The 22,397-nt window shown below is 50.0% G+C and overlaps 1 protein-coding gene across 1 annotated transcript in view; it reads right to left on the bottom strand.

The window, feature by feature from the left end:
* Positions 1–2,652: 2,652 nt before the first annotated feature.
* The window catches only part of TLN2 (talin 2), an 80,207-nt gene continuing 60,462 nt past the window's right edge, over positions 2,653–22,397 (bottom strand). Inside the window, exons 39-57 of the mRNA XM_078599869.1 lie at positions 21,624–21,725; positions 20,848–21,018; positions 20,500–20,646; positions 20,208–20,309; positions 19,733–19,852; positions 18,765–18,911; positions 18,318–18,484; positions 17,652–17,835; positions 17,378–17,503; positions 16,926–17,042; positions 16,088–16,273; positions 13,792–13,899; positions 13,170–13,275; positions 11,659–11,783; positions 8,327–8,452; positions 8,116–8,178; positions 7,733–7,915; positions 5,927–6,052; positions 2,653–5,794 (exon numbers count right to left, since the gene is read on the bottom strand). Of these exons, the coding sequence (XP_078455995.1) occupies positions 5,666–5,794; positions 5,927–6,052; positions 7,733–7,915; positions 8,116–8,178; positions 8,327–8,452; positions 11,659–11,783; positions 13,170–13,275; positions 13,792–13,899; positions 16,088–16,273; positions 16,926–17,042; positions 17,378–17,503; positions 17,652–17,835; positions 18,318–18,484; positions 18,765–18,911; positions 19,733–19,852; positions 20,208–20,309; positions 20,500–20,646; positions 20,848–21,018; positions 21,624–21,725 (2,535 nt within the window). The 3' untranslated portion in view covers positions 2,653–5,665. The remainder of the gene's footprint in view (positions 5,795–5,926; positions 6,053–7,732; positions 7,916–8,115; positions 8,179–8,326; positions 8,453–11,658; positions 11,784–13,169; positions 13,276–13,791; positions 13,900–16,087; positions 16,274–16,925; positions 17,043–17,377; positions 17,504–17,651; positions 17,836–18,317; positions 18,485–18,764; positions 18,912–19,732; positions 19,853–20,207; positions 20,310–20,499; positions 20,647–20,847; positions 21,019–21,623; positions 21,726–22,397) is intronic.

Consider the following 22,397-nt stretch of genomic DNA (forward strand, 5'->3'; position numbering starts at 1 on the left):
CCGCAGCCGGGATAAGTACCCGGGCTCCGGCTGGGGGGGGAGGAGAGGGGGGGGGGCATTCCCTGGGCAGTGACACAAGTTGCGTGGCGAACCTCTCTCCGTGTCTCCGAATTTTTTCTCTCCCTCTCTCTCCCATTTGTGTTCCGAACGGCGCTTTAACGCCAAATCGGGGCATATTCGCGTGGCGAGTGCCCCGTGTTGCAGTCACCCCCCCCCCCAACCAAAAAGCCTCATCGGCGTCATCATCTCCCGCAGTGGCTCCATCTCCTTGTTTGGAGTCGAACGTTCTCAGCTCGAGATGATCGCGACCGCTGCTCCCTGGGTCCGTGACTCTACGCGCTTGAAGCGAGCGCTGCCCATTCTTGTCATCATCGGCCGTGACCACTCCACTGCTGGATGAAGGAGTAACCCCTCCCCCCCCCCCACTTGCAAACGCCAAGTCGTCTCCATCTCTCAGGGTCCTCTTGCGATGTAACGATCCAACCAGGACCTGCACACGAGATGATATTGTCGCTCCATCTCCGCGATGGTTGAGATTCCTAGGGTGCTTTCCCTCCGTTGCCTGCCACTCCGTCTCTAGTCTCGACCATCGATCATCACCTTCCGGCCATGCCGTGGCCTGCCCCAAGTCCCTGATGGCTTCACGGTTCATACGATGGCCATGATGTTGTGAACTTCGCTTTGTGCTTTGATGCGTTCCTCTCCCCGCCATGGCAAGTGGACAATTACTGGACATGTGTGACAAAGAGCTTCACAGCTCGTCGGATTCCTTCCGTGTTAATAAATATTCTGATTCTGAAGTAAGGGGCACTGGTAAACAAAACAGAGCTGCTGTTTGCGAGCACCTATTAAGGATGGGACGGCGCTTGAGGGGGTAGTGTGGTCAAATTCACGTTCGCTCGTCTTTGTAACCAGATACGAGACGTATCCAAAACGTGTTCCCTGTGTCAATAAACGTATAGAAGTCTGAAATCACACACACACACCTACCAGCGGGATAAGTCGCATTCCCTGGCGAAATACAGGAGGAAAAAAAGTGCGTCTTATAATTCGGAAAATACGATATGCGGAGCGCAATACGCTAACCACAGAGCCACTGTTCCGCCCAGGAATGTACCATGTATGTGTATACAAGCATACACACAGATCTCTCCACTGTGTATATGTTACAAAGTCCGTTAGCGAGGACCTTTAAAGGCCCGCACAGCGCACGAGGGGATGGGTGGCCAACACCCACCACCTTCGTCTTCCCGCTTCTGATGTTTATACCCCGCGTCGGGTACTTATTTCAGGCCAAGTCGACCGAGGGGAGGCCCAGCTCATCATCAAAAGTGGCAACCGTGATCGGGAATCGAACTCGAGCGGCTGGGTTTCGGAGCGCACTAACGCGCGAACCACTGCGCTCCTCTCCCGAAAAACCCCGCACAGGCGCGCGGTGCTGGGTCGAGTTGAAACGCGCGCGGGGGCGAGACATCGAAAGCGGCGCTCCGACTCGAGGATTCACGGGTGTGGCCGGGTGCGGTGATGGAAGTCGACGATGCACGCCCCGGGAGACGAGACACTTCGCAGACGGGGTGGACGGATCACGCGAAAAACGACGACACCCGAAGTTGTCTGTAGAAATATTCTTTGGGTCTTTCGGTAAAGTCATGTAGATAGTTCTTCTTCTTGGTTCTTTCGGTAAAGTCACGTAGAAGGGAAATAATAAAATAATACAAATAAAACATAATAAAATAATTCTCACGACGTTTCGGCTACAACGCAAGCAGCCGTCTTCAGGTGAAGAATGAAACACTGCCAAGCTTGGAGCGTATATATAAGCTGGGTTGGAGGTGGAAGAAGAGCGCCTTGACAAAATAATTTGCATATCAAGAGGAATTTGGCATTTTTATGGGAAATGCGTAGGAGGTGGGCGGGGGGGTTTCAAAGTCATATTATGCCCATGCATTATGCAGGATTAGCAGCACCAAAGGGAGGGGGTAGGGGGTAGCATTAACATAGGGAGGGAATGTTAATAGTATGTAGAAGCAACGAAACATGTCAATGGGAGAGCTTAGATATAATGCATTCCCTGTGGAGAACACAAGATACACAGTCAATGCCAGTGAGTGGACTGCGGTCTGAAAGGTTCAAATTAAAAGAACAAAAACACTACTGTAAAAGGCAGCACGGCAAGTGGGTGGCAGAGCAGCGTTTGGGAGGTTCACACGTGCGGAGCGTTTCACCAGCACGAATCGGCAGTACTGATGGACATAGGGGTGCTTTTTCCTCCGAATGTGTTGACTGGAAGTGGATTGCCTTCCTCCTGCCTCCTCTCTTGGTCTCCCACTTCGCAATTTGTCAGCTGTGATGCGGAATGAATTTGAGCTGCATAAAAGCACATCTGGACCAACTTTGGGCTTGGTTAAAGCAAAGTTCCGTCAATCTTTGTTAGACCCATTTTTAGTTGGATATATCTGGATCGACTCTGTGTCGGATCAGATTCTAGTTGGATTCAAGCGACATCTGCATTAACTTCGATCCTGATCAACTCCCCGGATAGCGGTGGGAGCGGGATCAGGTGCAGGGGGGGGGGAGGAGGGAGTCTTCCAAACCAAGCAAACATTTTTTTTTAAATACGTAAACATTTAATCAATAACTCAAGACGCACGCTATATTAATGGATAGCTTTATTATAAAGAGAAGATTTTGTTGTAAAAAAATGGCAGGAAAAAAAACCATGCTTGAGCACTGCGGCACGCTGTGCAATTTAGCCGTGATGTTAAGTTAGGCGAATGGTTAAATTTATTGGGCATTACGGATAGGGAGCAGAAAACACATTTGACCGACTTCCCTTAGCAAGCACATCGAGATAAGTTTTCTCTGAATGATACACAAAAACCATGTCGTTTAAAAGCCAAGAAGCCGCGGTGTGCGTCTTATGAAAGCCGTCACCGACACTACCCACGGATGATAAACAAGTGCTGATATGCTTAACACAAGGCACTTTTGTTCCATATTGAGCGCGCCGCTAACAATGCGAAGAAACCGCGCCAAGTCGTTTGTTCCTAGACGGGAGGCGGAGCGATATCGCTCCTAAAACAAAATCCAGCAGAGCATCGCACAGCAAAGCAAAAACAGCCTAAGCCCAAACCCATTCCAAATACCTGCAACAACATGAGGCCGTGATGGATTTTATGAAATCATGCAGACCATCAACAAAATTGAAACGATGTCTTAAGCGGTCATATTCTTACTGGATTCCACCTACAATGGCAGCTTTAAAATCGATTGACGTTATCTAAAATAATGGCATTGTTTTAAAAGTTACCCTCGACTCGGCTCTTCATTAGATTGGAAATTTCCAACTTGGGATAACTCATCATTCCATCAGTGGCATCTCAAGAGAATTCCACTCCGTCTCATCTGGCTCCCGTGCATATGGGGCGACCTCTTGCAAACTGAGACCATGGCTATTTTACACACACAGAGACACATATCTACTCATCATACAACTTGTCCACTTCCTTAACGTGCATCTCATGCTCTCGGTAGAGCCTTAACAGTGCTTGGACGGGTGACCACTCAGCAGCGATGGGTTTGTTAGAGGCTGCGGGCGACGTGGTGTGCAACAGGACAGTGCCACAAGATGCATAGTTGCACTGTACATCTATGCTCCCGACCGTCAACCCCACACTAACCATCGTGGTGAAGTATGGTCAAATAATCCACACAACTCGCATGGCATGTGGAGGGCCCATCATCCAGCAGTGAATTTCAAAAAAAAGGTTGTACGTATTTTGTACAAAGGGTGTCTGTGCATATGCATGGCGGGTCCAGCCGCAGTCAAATGTCTCCTCATATGGACCTTGGTAAACTCCAGCGGATTTGGCCTTTGTGGCAAAACCCAGGGCCCATTAACGGCCAGACGCCATGCGTCTCCCCCTTAGCTACACCTAACTACACCCAGCCACATCTCACTCGACCCAGCCACGTCCTGAACGCTTCAACCTCTGTCCACCAATCAACACACCACGTGCATCTTCTGACGCACTTGCGGAGAAGTAGACCGGTAAACGCAAGGAAGGTTTAAAGCCGCGTTGCAAATAGCGAGGAAGGGGGACAGATGTTTAGGTTTTTGTTGTTTTCGTTTAAGCGCAATCCCCTTAGCCACCTCATTCAAGAGCCAAAAGCTGCTACACCTCTTCCGGACGAGGATGAGCCCACGGGAGGGGCCTGCAAACCTCCCAGTTAAATCACCGTGCGCTGCTGGGATTGGACAGTAATGGCGACAACGGCAAAAACGAAATCTCAAGTAGCAACGAACTCGCGACGACTTAACATCTCGGCCAAGACAATCATGCTTGTTCCTTAACATCAATATAACACGTGACCGCACTCGGTACTGAAGACGGCCCCCACGTTGTGAAACCAAACCAGCCGCGGCTGCGGAAGCAGCTGACCCGAGGCCGTCGAGTCCATGACGGGGCGTCCCCAGCGCGCTACGGGCACCTCTCACCAGCAGGACCAACTGAAAGTACCGCTGGGCTGACGTCGAACTGATTCACATTAAAGAGGTTTCGTCTTTTAAAGTTGCGATTATCTTTCCTTGCGAGTACAGTTACCGTGAAACAAACAAAATGTTAGCTGTTACCAGTCTTTAAACCCCCGAAAAATATATTAATGTGAGATCGTTCATATATTTTTTTTCAAAAAGCCACATTCTGGCTTTGGCTAATGGACCACCTCCCACCATTAACGCTCTATTCTATTGAAATGCAACACCCGCACCCTCACATACACTGATATGTCACATCCCAAAGCACTGTCCGTGCGAACGAACATGCTTCCCTGATAAACCACGTCAAACAAGCCGCGCGCCGATTGCGAACTAAAGCTAAGGATTAGAAAACAATTACCTAGTGACCCACACACAAACTTTGTAATTGTCAGGATTGTATAAAAAGAAAATGAAGCGAACAATAACATCATAATCCATGTTTTTGGTAACTGTCAACTTATTTTTTTAAAGGATACAAAGTATTAAAAACAATCAAGAATAATAAACCTGTACATTATTTTTGTTTTATTGAAGATTAATATGTGCAATGAATGATTATTGTTCAAAATTTATATTTTATTACGTGCACTTAAAACTCATAGCAGGGCGGGGGGGGTGGTTGAGGACAGGGCTAGAGGCCCAGGGTCATCCCTCGGCATATCGGCCACACCGGGGGAGAATGTACCATGACCGGGGCAACGTGCGGTACGAGTGGTGGAACAAAGCTGGGGGGGCGCCTTGGTGCCGAACCGCTCCGTCAAGAATCAAGAAATGACACGAGGCATTTGAACAACAAGGAATGAAAAACCCCATAAGACTACGTGATTGTATTCAAGAAACATTATCTAGGAGGCTACCGGAATGCAGGCTGCACTAAACACAGGGGCCAACCTCGGCTAATTGGTCACGAGGACAACAGGGTGGTAACAACGTGGAAGGCAGCAATGGGGCGGCTGGGCAGGCCCTGTGGGCCAACGGACGGTTATTTGGCGGAGGCAGTGCCGAGTATCGATATATATTATATACGTGTTTTATTGTTAACAATTCTCATGGTCTTCCTGCAATTGCAAGTGGGCGAGCGGGCGGTTTGTGGTGGAACCCCGGCGGTTTCCGTCACTCCGAGCGCTACTGCGGGTCCTCCCGCAGCTCCGTGGGCAGGAACTTGTACTGCTGCTGCCGGATCTGCGCCAGCTTGCGCCGCGCCTCATCCAGCTCGCGCTCCTTCCGCAGCATCTCCTCCTGCGCCGCTATGATCTGGGCGAGTGGGCGGGCGGACGAGGAGAAACCGGCGTTAACGGCGAGGGTGCGCGCCGCGATCGCACAACGCAAATCATTGCCGTTCCACCTTTGCTCACTCTCTCCTTGCACACGAGCGGAGGCACGCACCTGCGCGATGCCGCCCACAAACTTCTCCTTGACGACGACGTTCTCCTCCTCCTGGTCGAACGCGGCGGCTTTTTGTGCCGCCTTCACGAGGTTCTCCGATGCCCTCTTCACCGCGTTTCCCGCACCCTGCCAGACACGATACACGCACGCGCGCGCGCGCACACACACACACACACTTGTAACTTGCTGTCCGAAATGTTCTGTGCTGTCAAATCAATCGTGAGGATTTCATGTGATGAGCAGCAATACGCGTACACACGTACAGCCGCTTCTGTCAATCCACACCACACTGCTGAATGAGGGCGTCCCCCATGCTGTGTGGGTCGCGAGGATTAACTGACCATACTTTCACAGTGCCGGTCAGTGCTGGTTGGAGAAGGCGTGGTGACAGAGGTCGCGGAACAGGCTCGGATATCACTCGCCACTAATGCTAGCCGTGGACGGGAATCACACTCGGGGTGCCAGGTTCATAGGGCAGTACACTAACAGGGATATTAAAGAGGTAAAGCGTTGTGTAATGTAACAAACGAAGATGACGCTTAACCGGGAGCGTGGTTCCCACAGCGCCTCTTTGTAATGCGACACCCTGGAATGTTCACCTGAATCTCGTGACATCTCTCCTCGCTTCGGAAACCTAAAAAGTGCAATTGTCTGCAGCCCGCACTGTGTAATGCGACGCCGTGGAACCTGGGCTCGATATCGGTTAAAATGTATGCGGGGAATAAAGCCGCACGCGGTCATCAGGTAACAAACTGATTAAAAGCTCTAGCAGGAAACGATAAATTCTTATGCGCTGAATGATAAATCTTTGTTCAAAACAGCCTCACAAAGTCCCAGAACCTTTTTCAGGATCCTAGTTGTGTGACTAGTTCCTTGTTGGGTATGTGTGGAGGCAGTGGCAGAGAAAATGGCAGAGCTTGAAGCGAACGCACACACACACGAGAGAAGAAGAACATCGCTACACCAGATAATATCCACATGGTCCAAATCGCAAAACAACTCGGGATTTGCGAAGCACCTGACATCTGACCATGAATCCACCGAGATGTGTCGTACACCATTTAACTATTTTTATTTTATCAGGTAAGGCCCACTGAGCTATATAGATAGCTCTTGTTCAGAAGAGACATGGCTACAAATTACAGCTCAACTCAGTGACTTATCACGTGGAAATTTAAAGCAACCAAATACTTGAAACTCACATTTCTAAATGTGAAGTGAAAAACCAGAGGACCGTGAGAAAAATCCATGCGAGCACGGGGAGAGACGTGTAAACTAAAAATATAGATTTCGATTTAAGCTTTCGTGACTGCAGGGATTCATCTTCTTGGTTCTTTCGGTAAAGTCACGTAGAAGGGAAATAATAAAATTATAAAAATAAAATATAATAAAATACAATTCTCACGACGTTTCGGCCACAACGCAAGCAGCCGTCCTCAGGTGAAGAACAGAGCTGACTTCAGACGCTGTCTTTCTGACAGCCCTGTTCTTCACCTGAGGACGGCTGCTTGCGTTATGGCCGAAACGTCGTGAGAATTGTATTTTATGATGTTTTATTTTTATTATTTCCCTTCTACGTGACTTTACCGAAAGAACCAAGAAGAGATAAAAATATGGAGCAGGCATCAGGGTTGGGATCGAAACCACGACACCTCCTGCATACCACGTGAGGGATAGTTATAACATCTCGCCATCGGGGCACCGCAGACAAACACAACCACCCCGCAGTACAAAGCGGAGAGGAGCGCGGTGTGCGCAGGCGGCGGTGGGGGAAATGCTCGGTTGGGCAGGGGGCGTCGCCGGTACCTGCAGCCGTCGCATGGCCTCCGAGTCGGGGGCGGCCTTCACTTTGCAGGCCACGAGCAGCTGGGCAGTAGAGGCTGCCACCTGCTTGGCGGACGAGATGAGCTTCTCCTCGCTGGCGTGGCCCTGCACCGCCGCGTTGGCCGCCTCGCACAGGTTGCTCGTGGCGGCTGCCACCATGCGGGCCTGGGACAGGAGGGGATGGATGGGCGGCCACGGGGGTCCCGTGCGCGGAGGTGGAGGGGGGGGGTTAGAGAGGAGGGGTGTGGAGTGGGGGAGGAGAGGAGGTTTGGTTTATGTTGGGCGAGGATGAGGCGTGTGTATAAACAAAAAATAGGTTTTAAAAAAGACTTTCGATTCCTTGCTCGCGCAATTAAAAATCTCACCGCTGATATAAGTCCCTGGGACCATTGCCCATCGTCAACCGCGTTGGCAGGACTCGCTCCGACCTGCAAACCGACACGGCACAACCAGACACCTTCATCAAGAACCATAGCAGCAGCAGCAGCGCTGGCAATGATGAAACTGTGCCCAGACTTTGGGCGGCTTCATTGCAGTCGCAAAGTGGGTGGCAGGTGATCCATCACCCGACCGTACCTTTCCCTGCGCCACCAGCTCCCGCTGCGCGGCCGACGCGGACTTGACGAGGGCGCTCGTGGCTGCTGCGATGGCCTTGGCCGCCTCCAGGATCTGCTCCTCAAAGTTGAGGCTCTCGTCAGCTTGCTATGGGGATGGGGGCGATCGGAGAGGTTGGGAGAAGCAGGGGGGGACGGGATAGGAGAGAAAGGGATGCGGATTAGGAAAGAGAAGATTGGGAGGTGATGATTTAGGGTTCATGGGATTGGATGGGCAAGTAAGAAGTAAGATGGGGGATAAGAAAGGGATGTGGGACAGCGGTGGGGAAGAGAGGGTGGAGACAGATGTCTGTGGCATTAAAAGAAACTGAAATCAATCGTCCGTTGCGGGTGCTCCACAAAAGTAATGTCAGCATCAAAGGGTAGGCGCGCTTTGGTTTACAAAATATTACGAGTTATATTCAGCGATGAGCATTGATTCATTGTCACAATTCATTTGCAAATCCCGTTGATATGCCAAATAATATTCACGAAATTGATATATCCAGGAAAGCATCAAAGAACCTGAAGAATGTATGAAAAAATAAGAAAAGGTTTTACCCTATCTGCCAATAAAACACGTGTTAAGATGTTCAAACACTGAATAGAAACATTTTGCAAGGAATCATGTCTGCATTAACCACACGTACTTGTGGTGAACATGCAAACAAAAACATGCTCTGATAATCATGGGACCTCCTTTGCCAGTACCAAAATATGAGAATAGGTTTTCCCCTTTTTTCTGGCAACAAAACAGGTGTGAAGATGGTAAAACACCAAACTGAAACCTTTTACAAGGAATCATGTCTGCATTAACCACAATGCTTGTGGTCAGAAGGCAAACAAAAAACACCGATAAAATATGCATTGTCCTTGAAACTGATTGGTCCACACCAGAGACAGCTTTCTTTTGAGCCTAGTCTCAAACGGTGTTAGACCTGACCATTCTGACCACAAGCGTTGTGGTTAATGCAGACATGATTCCTTGTAAAAGGTTTCAGTTTGGTGCTTTAACATCTTAACACCTGTTTTGTTGCCAGAAAAAAGGGGAAACCCCTATTCTCATGCTCTGATAATTATAAATGCATCGTCCTTGAAACTGATTGGTCTACACCAGAGATAGCCTTCTAGTCTCACCAGTGTCAGACCAGAGAACGCCAAGAAGGCGTTCGCTTGAACAATAGACTCCTGCAGTGTGCAGCGATTGGCCAACTCCAGTTTAAGGAGCGCTTTGTGTGCCAGAGGCAAACCCCCGAGTACCCGAGAAAACCCACCATGCACACAAAGAAGGGATCACATTCGAAGATCCACACAGACGGGCCAACACATGAACCCACTTGCTGTACTGCCATCTCACAAACCCAGCATGTACAGGAGTTTTACGAATCCGCACGATTCACCAACCACCTCCCCCCTCCCAGCCTCCACTGTAATGCAATCGCAGGGGCGTGCGCAAGCAAGACCGGGAAACTTGCGAATCACGAAAACAAAACGGATTAAAACCGTCACCGCGACAACGCCGGCTACCTTGAAGCATGAGCAAGCTACTGTGACCATATGTTTGATATACAGTTGATTGTTACTGAAACAACCTTATACCAAACATATCAGACAGTGGCTTGCAAGAGAGATATCTTCGTTTCACACAATCCTCGCCCATTGCTGTTCAGCCATCGAACGTACAAGGTGGCTGGGTATCTTAGGCAGCGGTACACAGTGTAGTCTCCAACTTTACAACTCTTACCCATTCTGGCCTCTCTATTTGTGTTATAAATAAGGGTCATTGCCCTAAATAGCAACTATTTTCTAATTTTCCTTTTAAGGCAGTATTATTATTATTGATGAATGTGTTGAGTTTTTTTATTTGTGCTTGTGCACCACTGCCAATGCAGCATCACCAAATAAGTAATTTCATACAGTGTAGGATCAGAGCCAGCACCAATGGGAGCATGGGTTTAATCACGAGTGCCGGGCACCTGTGATTAAACTGGGATAAGTGTAGCGAATTGATGGTCTTAATATGGTCACCAATGACTACAGAAAACCCATCATGTTAAACTTCGTTTGTCACTCGGATAATTTAAAATTTCAGTTTGCCCGAAAACATTGCGACAACCACTCTTTTCAGGGCAAGTAAAAGGGTTGTTCGCTGACACAATGCGAGGTCTCACTGCTCACAGCGAAAGTTCTGAATGAAAATATCTTCATCTTGGGTCACCGTGATGCAGATAGCGCACATTTTGAATATCCGTTGGGGAGAAAAAGCAACACAATTCAAACAACCAAATTAATAACGAAACAACTAAATTATTCACGCTATGCCTCTTGCAAACACAGCGAAGATGACACAAACACAATATAATTTGGATTCATAAATAGTCTAAATGTGACCGCACCTCAAGCCTATACAAATAAACAAAAACACTTAGGATAGAATTGTACAGGAGGGAATTGAGATAACATAACGGAACGAGTGAATGTATAAAGACATATTCTTGGGGCTTTTAGTAAAGCCACCTAGATAGGTTCAAAGAAAATAGCAAAAAATAACAAAAACTACGACATTTCGATCGCAACACAAGCGGTCGTCTTCGATCGCAACACAAGATCGAAACGTTGTATTTATTTGTTACTTTTTGTTATTTTCTCTTGAACCTATCTACGTGACTTTACCGAAAGCTTGAAGTCAACATTTTTTTAAAGATACTTCAGAGAGTAGTCGGTCAAAATAAACGGGAAGTCTGGAGCCCGGATGTGAACAGGGGGGACAGGACCACCGATCGTGGGCTGCAGGGGCCACCTCCAGCGAACCCATGGGACATGACGGGACACAACAGAGAGAGGGACGGGAACGCTGGGCAGAGGTCGCAAATGGGTTTTGATTCCTTACCCGTACCCGTACCCGGCCGCACCAGGGTCGCAATCGGGTACCCGTACCCTACCCGATACCCGGCTACCCGTACCCGGCCGGGTATCGGGTAGGGTACGCGTACCCGATTGCGACCTCTGGGATGAGGCCATGTTGAAGGCACGGGTGGGTTGATTCTAGGAACTTGAATTGTGAGAAAGAGACAAGACGTTGGGAAATGAGCGACAAACGGTGACTCACCAGTGACTCACGGCCTACCCGTACCCGGCCGCACCAGGGTCGCAAACGGGTACCCGTACCCGGCCGGGTATCGGGTAGCCGGGTATCGGGTAGGGTACGGGTTCGGGTACCCAATTGCGACCTCTGACGCTGGGTGGACGGGACTTGACAGATCACAACGGGGGGGGGGGGGAGGGGGGATGGGGTGGGACATTGATGGGACGCACCCTGGGCTTGGCCCTCGGCTTCAGCTGCTCCAGTTTCTTGGCCGCAGCTTCGATAGCGGCCGCAGCACCCAGGAGCTCGGCCTCCGCAATCACCGTGGGGTCCTCGGGGTCAACCCACTCTGAGCCTGCGCACCGCCGGGGGGAGAGCGGGAGACAGAGGAGGCTCGAGAGGTGGAAACCGAAAAGCAGACTGAGCGCAGTGCTTTTACGGCGGTTAATACACCCTCAGTATTAAACTATTTTTATTTTGCCAGGTAAGGCCCACTAAGCTATATAGCTCTTTTTCTGAAACGACCTGGTGAAAATGTATTGCAGCCAAATACTCGAAATGGATGTTTCTAAATGTGAAGGGAAAAACCGGGGGACCCGCAGTAGAGATCCACGCAACCACAGGGAGAACATGCAAACTCCAAATATACAGGCGTCAGGGTCAGGATCGAATCCACAACCTCCTGTATTCCAGGCGAGCTCGTTAACATCTCCCCACCCTGGTGTCCATTAATCAGGGCGGCCAATGGTCCAACACCATGTGAGACTAGGCTCTAAAGAAAGCTGTCTTGGGTGTGTACCAATCAACTTCAAGGACAGTGCATACATTATCAGAGTTATGTTTTTTGTTTGCATTTCGACTGCAGGTATTGTGGTCAATGCAAACATGACTCCTTGTAAAAAAAAAAGGTGTCAGTTTTGTTGCCAGATAAAAGGGTAAAAAAACAATTATCATATTCTGCTACTGGCAAATGAGGTTCCAATGGACTACAACTGTCAACCTGTGCAACAAGCGGTCACGCGTTTGCCACTGGGCCGCGTCACGGCCCACTGGGCCTCGGTGCGTGCGGTGCGCACGAGACACACAAGCAGAGCTCTTGTGCAATCTTCTACTTCTTCGTCGTGTCTCCTGTCCAACCTATACAGTCTTTAAACCAATATTCTGCACAGGCCACCGCTTCTGGTATTGGCATTGCCAAATCTTGAGGAGTGCATTGTGGTGCTGCAGGGCATCTTGTGCAATGCTGCTGCACTACAATTGAGGAGGCCCCATGGTGTTCACGTTTATAGATGGATCTAACCTACAACCGGAGGCAAATCCAGCAACATTCATGCTGATGAGGCTGTGAAAGTTTAAACTGATCCAGGGTTAACCATGCGTCAAAAAATACTGCCAGAAAACATTGGGGCAAAAAGGCCCAATATGTTGATGGGAATGACATTTCATTTTATTTTGGTGATGGAATAAGATTTTGTTTTGTTTATTTATTTAAATGTAATAATAATAATTGATATAAATGTGTCAATTTACTACTGAGTGAAGGCTTCCCCATACAATGTCAGTCATGAGGGGGGGGGGGGGGGTTTGATTGTAATTCACCACCGCTGGTCAGTATGGTTTAGTTAAGAGTAGCCATGGTGGGGGATCAATGTCAGGTTGATGGGTGCACAGCGCTGTGGACAATCCCACCAAAGTTGCACGCAGTGATTTTGCACTCAGGAGCAGCAGCCAAATCACGCACCTTTCATGGCCTCGGCAGACTGAATGAGCTCGGAGACGGAGCCGGCCACCCGCTTCGACAGGTTGGTCAGCTGGTGTTTGTTGTCAGCCGTTGGTTTTTGAAGAACCTGCAAGTGGGTCAGGAAAGTGGATTGGACACAATATGATTTGTATTGGATTAAAATAGTTGATAAACAACACTCATGTTGACGATGTTGACAACGCCATTGATGATGACGGTTCTGATAATTCCACTGACTGTCCATCAGGGGTCAGTGGTGAATGTGTTGGCATGTGATGTCCCCCCTGCTGATTTAGGAACCTTTTCTTAACATCATCACACCACACTTGTCTTGCCCACCCAAGTCAATGGATAAACTGTCACAATGTGATTCAAGAACCCATTATTTTCTTGGCCCTCGTGTAATTCCATAGCATTCATAATTTACGGAATTTATAACGGGGAAAAAAAACTACATGCAATATGAATCGGAAATAATGACTTATGACACAATTGGATGCTTGTATAATTTGAAGCGACGAATGGTTACATCCCAAATAATAAAGACAATAACGACGATGACGATGCCATGGCAGGCGAGGGGGGGGGGGGCGTAGCCTTGCGGCTGGCGCAGTGGGCTCACCAGCAGCACGTGCTCCAGCAGGGCCTGGTAGCCGTTGGCGCACTCCTTGCCGTAGCGCAGGGATCGCGCTCGCACGTCGCTTGCCACCTCTGGGTGGAACGCGGCTTGCTGAGGGCAGAGACGCGCCAATACCAACAAGGTGAGCGACACGCGACGACAGCGATGACGGGGATACAAGAGCCAAACGCGTTGCCCTGCGATGGTGGCAGGGGCTAGATTAGAGGCCGTCTCAGGAGGAGCTTCTTTAAAGGGTATATTGCGAACATTGGTTGTGAAGATTGTTCTCCTGACTTACCGGCGTCGAGCTGAAACAATAACAATTGGCAGGTTCTGAAATGCTTGGTACGCTTGACGATTCATATTTCAGCTGCGTCAGGCGGTGGAGGGTTTTTAACGACACAAATTGAGTCGGATCGTGACGTGGCCGAAACAAAAATCAATTCTGGATCATAATATCGGCTGTGAAAACCTGTGTGTTAAATGAAAAATACATCTACAAAAGCAAATACAACAAATGTCCAACTGCTTACACATGCAGATCCTGTATTATGGAAAAATCCTGTGTTGTTATGATAATGATTGATGTTTTATAAAAAAAATATATAAAATCAATGTTTTGACAGTTTCACAGGGGCACACGGCGCACCCGACAATAATTTAGTTGTGAGCTGGAGATCAAAATGCAAAGCGGAAACTGGAAGCAAGCACAGCTTAGAGGGAGCTCGCCGCAGCTCATCAGAGAAACCAGTGGGGTGCGAGTGGATTCAACGAGCTTTAGGCAATTACACTTTTCATGTGGCCACTGCCCACTCGCCTTGTGCATTAAACACATGACGCCCACTCATTCAAGCACGTGTCAAACGCAGACGGTGTCTGTGTTGCCCTTACGCATACACACAGCGCGTTACATTCATATCCACTTGCACGCAAAAATACAAAAGTTCGCCCTGGATATAGCCTTAAACAGCATGCTGGGGGGGATGGGGGGACAAGTGCTATTATTGAGCACTTATTTAGACTGGCACAGGGTACAAGAGGAGATGGTGACCAACACCACGCCAGGCTGCCTTTGTCACCCAGGTGCTCATGTTTACACTCTGCATCAGGAAGTCATTCAAAGTGGATTCGACCTGGTAAGAGGCCTAGAACCAGTGTCATTACACTCGCGTCACTTTTGGTCAGCCACTGCATAGAATTTAACGAAGGTGCACCGGGTTCGTAACACAGTGCCCTAACCTCTCGGACACTGCTCCCCAATCACACACAACCACACTCAGCTATACTTACACACATACCCTCTCACATACATAAACACACACACACACAAGCATTTCTGTCACATGCCAAGCCAGAGTCCTTTGCTGATGCCCCCGTTAAATGTACACGGAGATGCAGCGCACAGCTGCTGTGTTTGCCTAGAGGCGTGCGAGCAGTACCCAGTCCATCTTGCCAGCGAGAGCGAGCGGAACACACGGGAAAGGCACAAACGGGAGGAGAGAGGAAGTTAATCACAGGCTCAGCAGGGCAGCACAGGGGCGACAAGCAGTGCGCAACTCTTGGGCTACAGACAGCGCAGGGGATCATCCAACACAGGGTCCTCAAAACCTTCCCATACTCAAGTTCTCGCTTTCTTAGTTTGACTCAAAATGTTCCATCAGTGTCATGCCATCTATGTTGAACTTCTTTAGCACCATACATAGCCAACCGTGCTAATCGGAGGTGCGGGGGAAGGACAACAAACGAAACACAACAAGCAGTTCTAAAGATCAAAGTGTCCACTCGGGGCTCTCGCGAAGCAGTGCGTCACTGTGTTGGATAACGGCCCGAGGAAGGGGATTCTGATATCTCTTCAAGTGACCTTTTTGTCCGCTACAGAGAAATGTTGGTCGCGTCGTGATCGAACTGGTATTGTTAATTCTCAAAATTCGAAATTTATCTAATGAAGTGTAAAAGCCAAATGACATATCTTTTGTGCGACCATTGGTTAATGCCGAATAACATTTAATACGATGTTTTTTGAGGTCACTAGTGACCAGCCTAAGACCAATAACTCGCTACACTTGAGAACCCAGTTTATTCACGGGTGGCTCAAACCTGAATTTGCACCCAGGTTCTCCGAAGCAAGGGCTCAGCGATTTGACCTCGAGCTGCCCGGCAATCTACACGTGTCGGCAAATGACGGGGGAGAAAAACACTCACTTCAATGACGACGTGGGAGCCGACATTTAATGTAGCCGAGCCACACGCGCACACACAAAGACAAACGCGCGCGGCGCGCCGGAGAGAATGCGTGTACCTTGCACGCGGCCAGCATCTCGGACACGGCCTTGCGGCTCAGGTTGGCGGTGGCGATGACGTCCTCCTGGCGGCACGAGTTACCGGCAGCGACCGCCTTGGCTGTGGCAAGGGTGATGCCCTTGGTCATGCGGATGAAGTCCTCCGGTGACGCCGTCTTCTGGGGCGGCTCGCGCGTCTCGAACATCTGCCGGCGAGTGCCGCCACCACCACCACCGTCGTCGTCGTCGTCGTGACGATGCGTTAGCAATGCAGAAGAACGACGTTGACAACGACGACGAACTGAACCGTGCAGAGCGTGCGACTTGCAATTGTAAATTCCCGCGTTTCTACTCTCGCTCAAGTGTTAAATCAACCGACCTGATGCGTGAGAGATCTCCAGCCCATTTTCCACAACGACCTCATTCAAATTTGCATTAGTTCACGTTTTTTTTGTATTGGGTTTTCTATAAAATGCGAAATGCCTCAGAGTCTTAAGAGCCTTGTTCAGGGACGTCCTCCATTATGACGTTCGGCCAATTCCATGAACGATGGGTGTGTTTTGGGAGAGAAATCTGGAGTTCCTGAAGCAAACCCACGCGCATGCGAGGGTGTAACACTATAGGCGCAGCACAGATAAGCTGCGCTGCCATCTCCTGGCCACTTCACAAGTGCAAGCCTAAAACAACCTTGCGTGACAATACCCCCGACATTCTCAGGCAGTCTCACATCCAAGGAATAACCAGCCTCAACCTTGCTCGGTTGCCGAGATCTGACGACGTCTGATACAATCCCGGTGATTTGACACGATTGTGAGGCGACTGTGGGGTTTCAGCCGATGCTAGTGGCGGTGCCCGTACCATGACCTCCTGCTTGATGCACTCAATGGTTGCCTCCAGGGCGCGTGTGCCCTTGGTGGCCTCGTCCTCCACGGCCTTCACGGTCTTCAGCAGCGACGTCACGTTCGTCACCATGATCTGCTCGCAGATAAATAACAAACGACTGCTCCTTAAACCGTCTGCAGCAGACTGACGAACGGCAGTTTACATCAGTACGAGTATTATGATCGAATTCTACAACCAAATTACGTCACATTTTGGAGAACGGAGCGAATAAATCTCCACGATGAGACAAAGTATAAACGGTAAAAACAAGAAGGTAAAAAAAGTACACAAAAATAATCGATTCTCGAATGTAATTGCGATCCTGAAACATGACAACCGATAGGATTGCTGGTGGGGGTAAGCCACACAGCAGCACAATCGACGTGTGCGACACAGGTGGAGCGGTGCGGGCGGTGTGGTTGGGTCACCTTGGCAGCTCCTTTCAGGTTGTGCATGGCCGGGTCGTCCGGTTGTTTTCCGGCGGCAGACTTGGTCGCGCTGATGAGGTCTCCCAGGGCCTTGGCCACATCCTTGACGGCATTAATTAGAACCACCTGCCAACCGACAAACGACCACAATGATTATGTCGTCGTCACTTTGTGCCTTTTATCAGCAAACTATCAGCAGCAACATCCCCCCCCCGCGCGTCACCACCACCGCCGCGAACGCCGCCGGCTGGGACGGATGAACCGCAATTGGCACCTGGGTCTCAGGGTCCTCGGAGCCGAGGCTCGCGGCGCCCAGCTTCACGACGTCGGCGAGGCGGGTGATGGTCCCCACCGACGACTGTGCGGCCTGCGCCAGCTTCTCTTGCGTGGCGCCGGCGCCCGCCACCAACAGCTTCGTGTCCTCCACCAGCGCTTTGGCTGTCTTGAGGATTCCCTCCCTGCAGGGGATTGAGTTCGACCAGGGACCAAGGTCGGACAAGGTGTGTGAGCAACAGCAGCGGGAACTGCAGCAGCGGGCTACAAGCTGTTTCGGAAGCATTGATAAGCAAGTCGGTCAGTGGTCGGTGAATGGAGCCTCCACGGCGGAGATCGTGAATTGAATTCTGGGACTGAGCCACCAGTGATTAATCTGGGTCCTCGCGTGTAGCGGGTTCAGCACGTGGCAGAACCGTACATCGGCTGGGCGATCAACATGAAAGAAAGGAGCGAGAATGAGTGGAACAAAGATTGGAAAAGAAGAAGAGCAGAGCAGACCTTTGTAGGCAACAGTGAAGCATTGATGGCAGCAAGAGCTAGAGCAGACGTGCTCCATTGGTCACGAAAACCAAGGGATTTAAAGCAGAAGAAGAATTCACGAGACGGATCTCAACAAGTGGCCTCCAGAAAGGCAGCGGATCCAATCGCGCTGCCGTCGCTTTACCGGTGGTCGGCGAAGGACTCGTTGTTTTCAGCGTGCAGTGTGCCGGCGGTGGCGAACATGATGGTGGTGTCGAGGTCGGCCACGATTCCAGACACGGTGCTGGCGGCCGTGATACAGGCCTGCGTACCGCGATTCCCGGCCTGGAGCGACGCGAGCACCATCGACACCTGCGGGCGGCCGAGGCAGCAGTGATGGGAACATTTAGTCAGATAGAAAAAACGGAAAAATACAAACCATGGACAGGGAAATTCCTTTCGTGGTCATGTCAATGATTTCAACGATTTTGGCGGTAATGATTCTGATGATGGTGTTGACCAGAATTATGATGGGCTTGACAATGACCATAGTTATAATGGTGTTCATGACGATGCTGATGATGATAATAATGACCATAACATAAACAATCCCAATGACGACGATGACGGCGCTGTGGACGATGAAAAGTACCTTCTCGGAGACTTTGCGAGCACAGTCGATGAGGTCTCGCTTGGTGAAGCCGTCTGTGGGGCTGCACTGCAAGGCGCCTGCCTTCTGCACGAGCAGCACGCAAGAGTGGCCCAGATCCTGCACGCGGTGCTTGATCTGGTGGCCGACCTGGGAGGAGATGAACACGGAGAACGATGCAGTCTAGCGCAGAAGCACTAATAACGCAACCAGTGACAATGACCAAGCCACCATTATCACCAGCGCAACCAACACGATCACCCAAAGTAACATCCAGATCAACACAACCGCCACTATCAAACCTGCTGCTACTCACACCATCATTGCTGACAGGCCTGACTCGGATGAGAGACTCAAAAAGTCAAAACTAGTCCAAAATGTTCCTGTTTAAATTAACTGGAAAATAATTTCTCTAAAAGGCTCATAGGTCGATGAACTAAATATATATGTGGGGATGCGCACTGTGGTTTATTTGCTTATTCATTACCATCACTACCACTACAAGCAATACTTTCATCCGAAACACCATAAACGCAAACACAAACGCCATCAATGTGAAAACAATCTCAAACATTAACTTAACTACCAAGTTGATCACCATTACGAACATGACACCACAACCAACTCCACAACCACTCCTACCATCATTTCCAGCCATGTTATAGCTCGGGTAGAATGTGAGGGTCAGGGTAAGAGTCGTGTTTAGAATGGGGTTTGGGTTGGGGTCCGAGTCAGTCTCGGGGTAAGGGCTGGGGTCAGGATCGGTGTCAGGATCAGGGTAGGGGTTGAGGTCAGGATGAGTGTTGGGGTCAGGGTAAGGGTTGGGTTGGAGTCAGGATAGGTGTCAGGGTCAGGGAAAGGATTGGGGTCAGGATCGGTGATGGGGAAAGGATCAGTGTCTCGATAAGGAAAAAGGTTGGGGTCGGGGTACAAGTTGGGGTCAGGGTTACAGCACGAGCGCGAGGTGATACCTCCTCGTTGTCGGCGGAGGCTGCAGCCGGCCGTCCCTGCTGCGCCAAGTTCCCGTACTCCGTGGTGAGCTGGCTGGCCAGCGATCCCAGATCCTCTGGCCGGCTCGAGGACTTGCTCACCTGGTGGAGAGCAGCAGGAATGTGTCACAATGATGGCGAGCGCAACAACCACCCCACCACCCACAGGCCGGTGAAGTCAACCGTGTCAGTTTCTCAAATGCTGCGTCGGGTTTTGATATGTTACACGTCTGTTTTTTTTAGATACTCCACAAAGTTTAGAGATCGTCATTGTACATTTTTTTCATGTTCCAAGTACATTTTGAGATTGCGTAAAATTTTAAGAAAAGCCGTTTTAAAATGTTTAGATATACTGCGTGGTTTTACTTTTTTATATTTATAAAAGTATCGATGTTTCCGATTAAATACCATCAAATTTTTGAGATAACTCGTGTGTGAATCTGCGCGCGTTTCCCACCATCTCCTGCGCCGTGACGGCAATGGCCTTGGCCGTCTTCACCATGGTCGTTTGGTAATCCACAAACGAGTACTCGGGTGCCGGGGGCGTCCCCTCGTCCATCTACAAGCGCCGCCAGAGACAGCACCAACCCGCACATCACATCCGCATCATACAGGACCAATCAACAACACGAGATTTCCCATAAAGCCCTCGTCTACGTTGGCGGAAAGAAACCTTGCCATGCCCCGGCTTCCTCTGGCATCGAGCAAGTGGAAGGCGCGAGTGTCGGTTGGCAGAGGGCGGCGCTCACCTTGCCGATGGCCTGTGAGATGGCATCCACCATTCCGCTGACCATGCCCAGCTCGCTCGCCGTCTCGTTCAGCGTGGCCGTCAGGTCGTCCACGGCCTCGCGCATCATCTGGCTTGCCTCCTGGATCGCCTCGTGGGCATTCAACGCCTGTGCCGGCCGGGCGGATGATTAAATATGAGGACAATCGATGACGCATTGCCGTGACCCTGGGTTTACCAATCCGAGTGTAAGCCACACGCCCCTAACTGACCCGAGTCTTCAAGTGTAGCAGGTTGGTTAATAGCCCAAGTCTAGTCCAGTGACAACTGCACATTCAATCTCAGGGATGCTAAGAAATGGCGAACGTACCTTGGGGTTCCCTCCAGCCTCCTTGGCTGCATAGAGCAGCTGCAGCGCCGACTCCGCCAGGGTCTTCGTCTGGTCCAGGAGGTTCATCTGCTGCTGGTGGCTCAAGGACTTGGAGGCCATGCCCACCGCGGCGAAAACCAACGGGTCAAAGTAGCTCGCCATCTGGGACACCTGCGTGGCATCCGACGATGATGAAGGGGGAGCAGTGGGGGGGTGTTGAGGTAGTGGCAGGGGGGGGTGTTGAGGTAGTGGCAGGGGAAGGGATTGGGGGGTGGGGGTGGTAAGTCAGAAATCGTTGTTTAATCAACAGATGGATGTCCTGAAAAAAACATGATAATCCACAAAATCTCACTGTCCAGGAAGCAGGTTTCATTTGAGAATAGGCGGATTAAGAAAGTAACAGAAGCGAATTGTTGAGTTCATTGCTTGGCCACCTGTGGGGAGATGATACGAAGCTAACACTGCTGGATTGTTTTTTTCCGCCTGAGGACGACCGCTTGTGTTGCGATCGAAACGTCGTGATATATTATTTTTTTGTTATATTTTATTTTTCTACCTACGTGACTTTACCGAAAGAACCAAAGAGTATACTAACACAGGTAATTCCATTTTTCACCTACGTGACTTTACCGAAAAAACTAAGAGTATGAATCCTTGCAGTCACGAAAGCTACAAATCTAGAAATACTAACACAGGTTCTATAAAAAAAATATTTTTAGGCGCGGTGTCAAGTTTTTTCCAGGGTACGATTTCGAAGGGCACACAGCGAGCGGTACCTTGTGCCCGAGCTGCGAGGCCTCCCCTCGCGCCACCGTGGCCACGGGGTCGATGGTGTTGCTGATCTGCTGCACGGTCGAGATGAGCTGCTCCTGCAGGCCCTGCACGCGTCGAGACGGCCGCCGACCACCGTACTCGTCACACGCGTCTCCCCAACAGGATCGCAAACACGCGTTGAGCGCTCGATAAAGCCCTGTCGTGCGGCACGGGAGCCGCTGGCGGAACCGTCTCGCAATTAAGTCGAATCAGCTCGCAATGCCACCCCCTCTCCGTATGACAAAAGGCCACACGCAGAAACATCACTTGTGCCACTTACATGGTAAATTATGTCCAAGGGTTGGCAGTAGCACACAACAAAGAAATGATCTCGCCACGTTTGTCATTAACAACACTGCCAACAACGAACACGATGATGGGCTAACATTTTCCACAAAGGTGCACGGCAACGCTCCTCAATGTTTTAAGACATAATACCATAAGTGTAACCTCAAACTATGAGCTGTCAATATTTGTTGATGGGTGGGACGAGTGTACAGGATGGAGTAGCGCAGGTCACCGGAAGGGCAGTTTAGGTGGCACCCAGCGGTTGGCGACTATGGGGAAGCCAGAGGGTGGCAGTGGTGGTGGTGGTGAGATGCACCACGAAGGTCCGGTATAGACTTCAAAACAACTAAAAGCTTTAGTGGAAAGCGATGATTAGGTGTGGTGGCATCAACGGCGCGTGCCATGATGACCTCTCCACCTCGACCTATAAAGAAAGCAATGTTATGGTT

Source organism: Lampetra planeri, chromosome 13, assembly GCF_965212315.1.
Source record: "Lampetra planeri chromosome 13, kcLamPlan1.2.h2, whole genome shotgun sequence".
Taxonomy (NCBI): Eukaryota; Metazoa; Chordata; class Hyperoartia; order Petromyzontiformes; family Petromyzontidae; genus Lampetra; species Lampetra planeri.